The following is a 10,794-nucleotide window of genomic DNA, read 5'->3' as shown; positions in this document are numbered from 1 at the left end:
ATTGGGACACCTGAATCCCCCCCCCCCAATATCATAATTTAATGTGTCAATACGAGCAAGACTTTTGACCTTCCTGGGCCTCAGTTTCTCCATATGTAAAATGAAGGACTAAAAGTCCTCTAGGGTAATTTCCAGCTCTAAACATTACATGATTCTTCTATAGAGGCTGGGTATTGATACTCTCCGTAGTAGGGAGACACTAAGCAGATAAATCGGAGCAAGAGTATTAATGCTCTGGGACTGCAGCACCGATAGGCAGCTTGAGTAACGAGAAATTAATCACACAGAAGAGGGGGGCGGAAGATAAGGAACGTCTGAAGGGGCGGGGCCCCGAGCTTCCAGCACCCCCAACAGGTAACCGGGATCCCAGTCGACACCCACACGGTTTGTTCTGAAACTCCAGAGAGAAGGTGGGACCAGGGCGGCAACCAGCGGAAACTGCACGAAGGATAGAAAAGCCGGCGCGCGCCACACTCAAAAGATTGACAGCGATTCGACTAATGGAATGCTTCCGCAGGGCCCAAATGCCTCTCCTATTGGTCTTTCTGGACGCAAAACGGGACCAATGAGGCTCTGAGGGCGGATCGAGGAGATGACGTTAGCTGCGGCTGCGGCCGCCTCGAATCGGCGGTGGCCAGCTTGGTGTTTGAAGCCAATGAGCGGCGTCCAACGCGCGGAGACTCCACCAATCGAAGGCCTCCACGACGGGGCTGGGGGGTGGATATATAAGAGAAGTCGGCGCCGGCTCGGGCCCAGACTTGACCAACGGACCGACTGTGATTGAGTGAAACCACCTATATCTTTTCCCAACCTTCCGTTCGAGGTAAGCTCCGCGACCTTGATCCCTAAGCTGGGGAAGGGGAGTAGGGAAAGGGTACCAAACCAAGTAGGCCTTATCTAGACCCGCCACCACCGCCTTTTCTTGGGCTAATCGGCCCTGGGGGAGCTTCCGCCCATACGCTACCGCGATGGGCCCTAGTCGGCTCCGACGTCCCCTCAGCTAACGCGGTCCATGTTCCTGCAGGTTGCCCACACTTCACCTCCCTGCATTTTCCATTGAGAGAATAATCCCGGGTGAGCAGAGGGGCAGACGGACGGACGTGCAGAGAGGCGGGCGGGCGGACCGACAGACAGGATGAGGCGCTCGCTCGTGGCGGTGGCGGCCGCTCTGCTGTTCCTGGCAGCCGCGGGGGCGCGGGCCGAAGAGGACGATAAGAAGGAGGACGTGGGCACTGTGGTGGGCATCGATCTGGGCACCACCTATTCGTGGTAAGAGTAACAGCCGTCCCTATCGAAATCCCGAGTTTTTGGAGTTTGTGGGGTGGGAGGAGATCATCTCTGGTCCAGCCCAACATCTGACAGCCATGTCTAGGCCTAGGGGTTGGGGTTGGGTGAATAATTTCCCCCGAGCCTTTTGTTAGGGCTTTTTTTCTGTCTTGGAAGATTTTTTTATTCGGGACTGGGGATGTGGGGTGGGAAGGCCTGGGAGAGGCACCCGGAGGGGTCCCAGGCCAACATAGGTCTCCTTCCAGGGATGAGATGGAAGTATTCCTTAGGCTAGGGCAAGTCTCTATGCAGAAACCTGATTAATCAAGGTCGGATAGGAAGAGGGTCAATGGGGGAGGAAGGTTTTTTTAGCCTTTTTTTCCTTTTCACTCTAGTAGTGCCCTCTCTTTCTACAATTGTTATCAAGGCTTATTTCTTTTCTCTGGCCTGTTCTATTCTACAGCGTTGGAGTATTCAAGAATGGCCGAGTGGAAATTATTGCCAATGACCAGGGCAATCGAATCACACCTTCTTATGTGGCCTTCACCCCAGAGGGAGAGCGGCTTATTGGTGATGCTGCCAAAAACCAGCTTACTTCAAACCCTGAGAATACAGTCTTTGATGCTAAGCGCCTAATTGGTCGAACATGGAATGACCCATCAGTGCAGCAGGATATTAAATACTTGCCTTTCAAGGTCTGTTTTTCTCTACTACAAGTTAATGTATTGATAGAATGAAGTTAAACCTCATCTGATTAGGAAAATTAGGATATAATTTTGAACTCCAGCTCTTGTCACTTTGGCTTTTTGAAAAGTGATTTAAGCAAGTGGCCTTTTTTCTGACCATCACTTGATTTTTGTTTGATGTGAACCTCTTATTTTAAAGATCTCAAAATTTTTGGTGTTTTTTTTTTACCCTAGCACTAAGATCTTTAAAATTGCTTTTTAACTTATTAACTAGTAGAACATTTTTATGAGGGTACTTGAACAAATAATCTTCTTATAAAATGAACCCTGGAAAGAACACAAGTTCTTTGTGAGAAAAAAATATTGATCTAACCATATTACAAAGGAGCTCTTTTTAGAATGTGATTGATAATAGCTTTGCTTGATTAAAATAACCAAAAGTTAGAAAGCATATTTACCAATGAAAATCTATATGAATACTTTGGACAGCATAGTACTAGAGGCAAATTAAGATCCACAAACACAGAATTAGCTTTTTGGGAGAAAATTTAAGGCTTAATGTCTTAGGTTCCTGAGTAACAAAACAGACCTGTATCAATATTTAATGCAATTAATATATAGGTAAATAAATAATTGGAGCTTCTTATTCTTTTAAAATAGGTGGTTGAAAAGAAGACCAAACCATACATTCAGGTGGATGTTGGTGGTGGACAGACAAAGACATTTGCCCCTGAAGAAATTTCTGCCATGGTCCTGACTAAGATGAAGGAAACAGCTGAGGCATATCTAGGCAAAAAGGTAATAACTGTAGAAAATTGATAGTCCATTGGGAAAATGTAGGACTCATTGTTAACATTTGACATTGCCAATGAAGAAACATAGAATAGCATAATCATAAGGCCTGAATGTTGTGATGTTTCTGGCATACATGGGCTATGTGACCTGTGGGCAAGTAACTTAACCTCTCAGTGTTCTGGGCAGCTCTGTCAGACTTGAGCTCTAGAAGAGGTGCTTGCCTACATGGGGTGGGAAGAGTTTCCTTTGCCAATGAAATTATAGGTCCTATCCCTATATGGTGAAACAACTTAAAACTGATGTGATTGGTAATGGAAAGCTGGGTAAGCAAGGTGCAGAAAGCCCTTTATTGACACAGAAGTCAAGAAACCTAAGTTTGTTGTATCTCAGGTGTATTACTTATTAATATGACTTTTGGGAAAGTGGTAGGGTTTCCTTGGTACTATATCTCCTGTAAAATGAGAAAAATAGAATAGGTCTGTAAGATCCTTCATCTCTAAAATCTGTGATTCTGCAGTGGCAACTGACCTACCATCATCTTAAATGAATTATTTTCCTTCCCTGAACCAAAATAGGTTAGGCTAAGTTTAGACTTCATGTTTATTCCTGTTAGTAACTATAATTATGAGTAGATAAAATCACAGTGGAATTATGTAGAAAATATTTAAAAGAGATAACTTTGTGTTCTAGGTTACCCATGCTGTTGTTACTGTTCCTGCTTATTTCAATGATGCTCAGCGTCAGGCAACCAAAGATGCTGGGACTATTGCTGGCCTTAATGTTATGAGGATCATCAATGAACCGTAAGTATTGGTAACCTGGGAGATGTAAAATGTTTTGGAAATTGGGGGAATCCTGATCTGATTTAGCTCTGTTCTTTTCCCTTCAGTACGGCAGCTGCTATTGCCTACGGCCTAGACAAGAGGGAGGGAGAAAAGAACATCCTTGTGTTTGATCTGGGTGGTGGCACTTTTGATGTGTCCTTGCTCACCATTGACAATGGAGTGTTTGAAGTTGTGGCCACAAATGGTGACACTCATCTGGGTGGAGAAGATTTTGATCAACGAGTCATGGAGCATTTTATCAAGTTGTACAAAAAGAAAACTGGAAAAGATGTGAGGAAAGACAACAGAGCTGTGCAGAAACTTCGACGGGAGGTTGAGAAGGCTAAGCGGGCCTTGTCCTCTCAACATCAGGCTAGAATTGAAATTGAATCTTTCTTTGAAGGTGAAGACTTCTCTGAGACCCTTACTCGTGCCAAGTTTGAAGAACTAAACATGGTAAGTGTATAGGAAATATCAAGAACATGGCAGTATGAGCTGTGGTGGGTCGATGGATTTACTTCCACTGTTAATTACAGTGTGATAAAGACATCCAAGACACACACATATTCATTTATAACTGGTTCTGTTTTAGGATTTGTTCCGATCTACTATGAAGCCTGTCCAGAAAGTATTAGAAGATTCAGATTTGAAGAAGTCTGATATTGATGAAATTGTTCTTGTGGGGGGCTCTACTCGAATCCCTAAAATACAACTGTTAGTAAAAGAGTTCTTCAATGGCAAAGAGCCATCTCGGGGCATTAATCCAGATGAAGCTGTTGCTTATGGTGCTGCTGTCCAGGCTGGTGTATTGTCTGGAGACCAAGATACTGGTAGGTCAAAAGTATAACATTTCTAAAAGGGCTTTATTCGAATTCTCAATATGCTTCTCTTTGGGGCCATGTATTGTGATAGAACTAGCTTATGACTTGAGACCCAGATTTGATGCAAAGATATTGAGGTATATTGGTTTTGAATTTTAAGAGAAGTTTTCAAAGAATTCTACAATAGTAACTGTGGTAATGTATACATAAATTATCTTGTGTGTCTATTGGAGAACTACTAATAAGTAGAATTAAACTTGAAACTAATTATTCTTGTCTTATAGGTGATCTGGTGCTCCTTGATGTGTGTCCTCTTACACTTGGCATTGAAACTGTTGGTGGTGTCATGACCAAATTGATCCCAAGAAATACTGTAGTGCCCACCAAGAAATCTCAGATCTTTTCTACTGCTTCTGATAATCAGCCAACTGTCACTATCAAAGTTTATGAAGGTAACACATTTTAATATAAAAATAATAAACCATACTAAGTAAACTTGACCATATAACAAGAGATTTTCCCACTTTACAGATGAGAAAATTGAGGCTAAAGGAAAAGAATTGCACATAGCCCTATTTATTACTCTATTTTTTAAGCCCATCTGCTTTAGAATCAATACTGTATATTGGTTCTAAACCAGAAGAGTGGCAAGGACTAGGCAATGGGGGTTAAATGATTTGCCCAGGGTCCACAGCTAAGAAGTGTCTGCGGCCATATTTGAACCCTGGCTCTCAATCCACTAAGCCACCCAGCTGCCCCAAATCTACTTTTTTTTTCTAAACTATCTTGGGCTCTGAAAAATATGATGTTGCCTCTCTTTAACTTCCATTCATTGGAAAAAAAGATATACATATCTAATACTAAAAATTTTTTTCCCAACTTCTATCTCATTTCCTTCTTAAAAACAGTGCCTTTTGCTAATAACATTTTATAGAATACAAGTACATTGTTTATACAGAAGCAAAGATTGGAATATTTAATTTTGATTGAGCTGCCTTTGGGGAAGGTAGTTCTTGCCAGTGATGTACTTTGAGCCCAGGTTGAATGAACATAAGGGTATTAACTCTAAAAGTTGATGTAATGTAATAAGATATTGAATTTAGAATTGGTTTGAGTCAGATATATTTTCATTAATATGACCATAGGCATATTTTCCTTCTCAGTAACTTCAGTGACTTTGAGACTTCTCAGTTTCCTAACCTGTAAAATTAATTGTTGGACCAGTTAATTTAATAATTTATCTAGGCCTCTGGCACTCCTGAGTGCTTGAGGGATGTTCTTCTTTACCCTCTATGCAACTTGTACCCATTGTCTCCTAGTATTATAAGTAACGATGGACTATCTTTGTAGGTGAGCGACCTCTGACCAAGGATAACCACCTCCTGGGAACATTTGACCTAACGGGAATTCCTCCTGCTCCTCGAGGGGTCCCTCAGATTGAAGTCACCTTTGAAATAGATGTGAATGGTATTCTTCGGGTCACAGCTGAAGACAAAGGCACAGGCAACAAGAACAAGATCACAATCACCAATGACCAAAACCGTCTCACACCAGAAGAAATTGAGAGGATGGTGAATGATGCAGAGAAGTTTGCTGAGGAGGACAAGAAACTTAAGGAGCGCATTGATAGCCGAAATGAGCTGGAGAGTTATGCCTATTCACTAAAGAACCAGATTGGTGATAAGGAAAAGCTGGGTGGAAAGCTTTCTTCTGAAGACAAGGAGATTGTGGAAAAAGCAGTGGAAGAAAAGATTGAGTGGCTTGAGAGTCACCAAGATGCAGAGATTGAAGATTTTAAAGCAAAAAAGAAGGAACTTGAAGAGATCGTCCAGCCTATTGTTAGCAAGCTCTATGGTGGTGCAGGCCCTCCCCCAGGGAGTGAAGAAACAGTAGAAAAAGATGAGTTGTAGACACCACTCACTCCTATGTGTTGTAATATTGTAAATACTGGACTCAGGAACTTTTTGTTAGGAGAAAATGGAGAGAACTCAATCTCGAATGTAATTGGAATCTTCACTATGGAGTGGAGTTGAAAATGCTATAGCCCAAGTGGCTGTTTTCTGCTTTTGTTAGCAGTTATTCATGGGTAGGGAGGGGGGCTGGGAAGGGGGATAGGGGACTAGAATTGGCTTAAGGGGGGGAGGGAAAGAAACATGGGCTGGGAAATGTGTTCACCTTGGAAATGTTCTATTTAACAATTGGGTCATGTGCATTTTGGTGTAGAACTTTTTTTCTACCATAAGTGATACCAATAAATGTTTGTTATTTACACATTGGTTTTAGTGACTTAAAACTCATTTCTGTAACATATTTGAAGTTTGCAAATGACCCTGTAAAAAGTAAAAGGTGGTTAGTCTCAGGTCTCAATTTATAGGAGAAAAAGCAGGTGATTAACCTTTTAGTCAACAAGCCTAATGATAGAACTTGAATACACTAGAGTTTATAGCTCAGTGGGACTGCTTTAGGATTTCGTCAAAATTCTCTTTCACACTAGTCTAGCAGAAATAAAGGTTTTCTGAATTCTAGGCCAATATTTTCTTTCACGTCAAGTAATCTTTAAAATGGGCTAGACACTGGTTTTGAACTATTATTGCCATGTAATAATACAGTTTTAATCCCTCCTAGATCCATGAACTTGGGTGGGAAAAAAGGATGACGTGACAAAAAACAAGGTTGAGAACTCCTGCCCAGACTCAGTTAACAGCTGCACAAAGCACCACTCTCCTCACCTGTGGTCCAGTTATTTTCATTCATTCTGTCATAGCACCTTTGAAAATAACCACAAACGGGGGTGCTTGGTAGCTTGGTGGATTGAGAGACAGGAGGTCCTAGGTTCAAATCTGGCCTCAGGCACTTCCTACCTGTGTGACCCTGGGCAAGTCACTTAACTCCCATTGCCTAGCCCTTACCACTCTTCTGCCTTAGAACCAATACTTAGTACTGATTCTAAGACAGAAGATAAGGGTTTAAAACAAAACAAAAAAAGAAAAATAACCACAAACTACTTCCACTTTAGAATACTTAATATTTATTTTGGTATCAGTTTATTTAAACCTTTCGAAAGTAATTCCAAGCACATACAACATACTCCTTGATTGGAAAAGATGAAAGATCTATTGAATTGGAGAATTTGGTTTTATAAAAGGAATACTGAGCAGAAGTCTAGGGAAAAATAAAACTACAGATATCCAACCAAAGGTTTAACTTTAAAGGTTTTTAGGATTTTCATCCAAATATTTTGCCCTAATATCTTTCATGCTTGCTAACCTTGATGTTTCTGGAAAGTTTAACTCGAGTTTAGTCATGAAGCAATGGAGCTTATTAAGTACGTAAGTTTCCCCATCTTTGTTTCTAACAAGTTATTTCAGAGAATTCTTCAACAGACCTGGACAGATGACATCCAAATCTGGTCTTGGGTCATTCTGGATATGGTGTACAGTAACTCTAGAACAAAGGTATTATCCCAATTCTCATATGACTTGTTTATTTGTCACAGCTAATTATCCATGAGATCTACTTTTAAATTTACACAGTAATCCTAAGGAAGATAATACAGGTATCATTATTTTATAGATACAGGATTTGTGAATTGCTTATGCCAAAATATCTAGGAAATGTCAGAGGCAAAAACCAAACTCAGCCAGATCTCCAATAATAAATTGGCGTGAGAATTCACATTTAAATTGCCTAAATCTAAGTTCCATGCTTTTTCCTATATAGTATAGCTTTCTTACCAGATGCAACTACTTTTAGTTAGATTTCTTCCTCTGTTGAACACTTATTTAAATAGAATCTTGAAACTGTAGACAAGCCACTGCTTAGTTAATATTTTCAATTCAAACTTATAGCAGAAGTAGTACTGTGAACAATTTAACATTTAATTCTATAGTGATTAACGTTAACATGTCTGAACACATTAGTATCTGTACAATATCTTAATCCCTATCTCCCCACTTGTACATTACCCTTCTTCCTCTTGGATTATTACAATAGCCTCCTAATTGGAGTTTTTAGACTCCTATTTGTCCACATAGTTGCCAAAATAATCTCCCTTTAAAAAAAAAGTGATCGTCATTTTCCTGCCCTAAGAATCTTTACCTATTTCCTTTATTGCCTCTAAGATAAAATACAAACTACCCTGCTTGTTTATAGCCCTTCACAATCCAGCACTAGTTCATCGTTTCTCATATCTATTCTTTTTTAAACCCTTACCTTCCATCTTAGAATTGATACTTTTCATTAGTTCCTGGGTAAAAGAGTTTGAAGGGCTAGGCAATAGAGGTTAAGTACCCAGGGTCTCACAGGTAGGAAGTATTAGACAAGATTTGAAACCAAGATCGCCCAACTCTACACCTGGCTCTGAATCCATTGAGCTGCCCCCAAATTGGGCTACTAATTCTTAACCCAAACGCAATATATTATTTCTTGCCTCTACTTCTATGTATAAATTATCCTAAAATATGTTGCCTCTTCAAAGCCACCTCTTAGAATCTCTAGTTTTCTTCAGTGTCAGCTCATCTCAGGTGGCATCTTTTGAGAAGGAAAGCCCTTCCTGACCTCCCTCAGTTGTTTGTACTCCCTTCCTCTTCAAATTATTTATTGTAATATTATTTATTCCGTTATACTTATTATAATATTATATCTTCAATAAGAACTTATGCTCTTTCAAGGCAGGGACTGTTTATCATTTGAATCCTTAATGCTTATCCCAGTGTCTTGCACATAATATAGATGGGATTATCAAATTAAAGTGCCTCTCACACCCACCATTTTGTGCTAAACTCTAGGATTACAGAAATGAAACACCAACCTTACTCTCAGTTTTCACTACAGAGAATGTGGATTAGTGTTAAGAAAGTAAATCACGTACCTCAGATTTTTTAAAAATTCACATAAGTAAAACTTCATTTGGAATGGAGCTTCTCCATTTAGAAAAATAAGTCATTCTTTTGAAAATTAAGTCAAATGCTTAAAGACTATATTTAAACACATATGGAACTTGGAGCTTTGATGAAATCTAGGAAGGGGGAGATCAAAGTGATCTCTCCGGAGTTCCTGACATATATTATCTATTAATACTCCAGGAAACAAACATGTACATACACCCCTAAAGAGACAATGGGTTACAGTTTAAAAAAACATAAATAGGTTTATTCAGAGAACCAGGATTCAAATCCCAACTGCAGCGTATCTGTGTAATCTTGAGACCGTTATTTAACCTCTCAGGACCTCAGTTTCTCCAACTATTAAATAATGGTTTTAGATTAGCTGGCCACTAAGGTGTCTCCTGCCTCTAAATCTAAAATCTATGAACTTCTATTATCTAGCGGCTCACAGAATTTCTCTATTTGAATGTCACACTGGTTCCTTAAAATCAACATGCCCTAAATAGAGTTAATTATCTTTTCCCCCTAAATGTTTTCCTCCTGTCTTCATGCCTCTTAAAATCTCTAATTTCCCTCAAGACTCAAGTGATACCTGTATGGGGCCTTTGTTTATTCTCTGCAACCCAGCTACTAAAGCCTTAACCTACCCCCAAATTATCTTGTATCTTTTGTAAACACTTATATATATATATATATTATCACCCTTGATCAAGCTCCATAAAAGCAAGAATTATTTAACTTTTTTCTTTCTTTGCCAACAGGATTGAGTGACTTGCCCAGGGTCACACAACCAGCAAATGTCCTAGGCTGGATTTAAACTCTGGTCTTCCTGACTCCAGGCTTGTTGCTCTATCCACTGTGCTACCTGGCTGCCTTATACCTATTTCTTTATATTTCTATTTCCTCTAATATTTGTCATATAGTAGGAATTTAATGTCTGCCAAGACAGTAAGTCTGTTGATGATTTCTGTCTGCAGTAGCACTATTTTCCATCCTTTACTTCTCATATCATCAATCTCAATCATCAAGCCCTATCAGTTATACTTAGAAAATAACAACTACAACAATAACAACAAAAACAACCCTTACCTTGTGTCTTAAAATTAATATGTTGGTTCTGAGGGCAGAAGAAGAGGAAAGGCTATCCTATTAGGGTTAAATGACTTGCCCAGGGTCACACAGCTAGGAAGTGTCTGAGGCCAGATTTGAACTTACTTCTCATCTCTAGTGCTGACTATCCACTGCACTAACAAGCTGTCCCCTCTGCAATAGCTTATTCTGTTCTGTTCCCACTACCACCAACCTAGGCCTTCATAGTCAACTACCTGGGTTATTCTTTTTTTTTTTTAAACCCTTACCTTCCGTCTTGGAATCAATACTATGTATTGGCTCCAAGGCAGAAGAGTGGTAAGGGCTAGGCAATGGGGGTTAAGTGACTTGCCCAGGGTCACACAGCTGTACCTGGGTTATTCTTAACAGGTTTTTTTTTAATTCAAAGATATTTTATTTTCCCAAT

General features: G+C 40.0%; 1 protein-coding gene across 1 annotated transcript; it reads left to right on the top strand.

Moving 5' to 3' along the window:
• Positions 1-217: 217 nt before the first annotated feature.
• HSPA5 (heat shock protein family A (Hsp70) member 5) lies at positions 218-6,665 on the top strand. Its single transcript, XM_001365677.3, has 9 exons — positions 218-823; positions 1,025-1,269; positions 1,730-1,961; positions 2,613-2,750; positions 3,438-3,550; positions 3,637-4,027; positions 4,164-4,401; positions 4,677-4,844; positions 5,743-6,665. The coding sequence occupies exons 2-9, from the start codon at positions 1,136-1,138 to the stop codon at positions 6,300-6,302; spliced, it is 1,974 nt and encodes a 657-aa protein (XP_001365714.1). The 5' UTR covers positions 218-823; positions 1,025-1,135; the 3' UTR covers positions 6,303-6,665.
• Positions 6,666-10,794: the final 4,129 nt, after the last annotated feature.

This window comes from Monodelphis domestica, chromosome 1, assembly GCF_027887165.1.
Source record: "Monodelphis domestica isolate mMonDom1 chromosome 1, mMonDom1.pri, whole genome shotgun sequence".
Taxonomy (NCBI): Eukaryota; Metazoa; Chordata; class Mammalia; order Didelphimorphia; family Didelphidae; genus Monodelphis; species Monodelphis domestica.
This window is presented reverse-complemented; position numbering and strand designations above follow the sequence as displayed.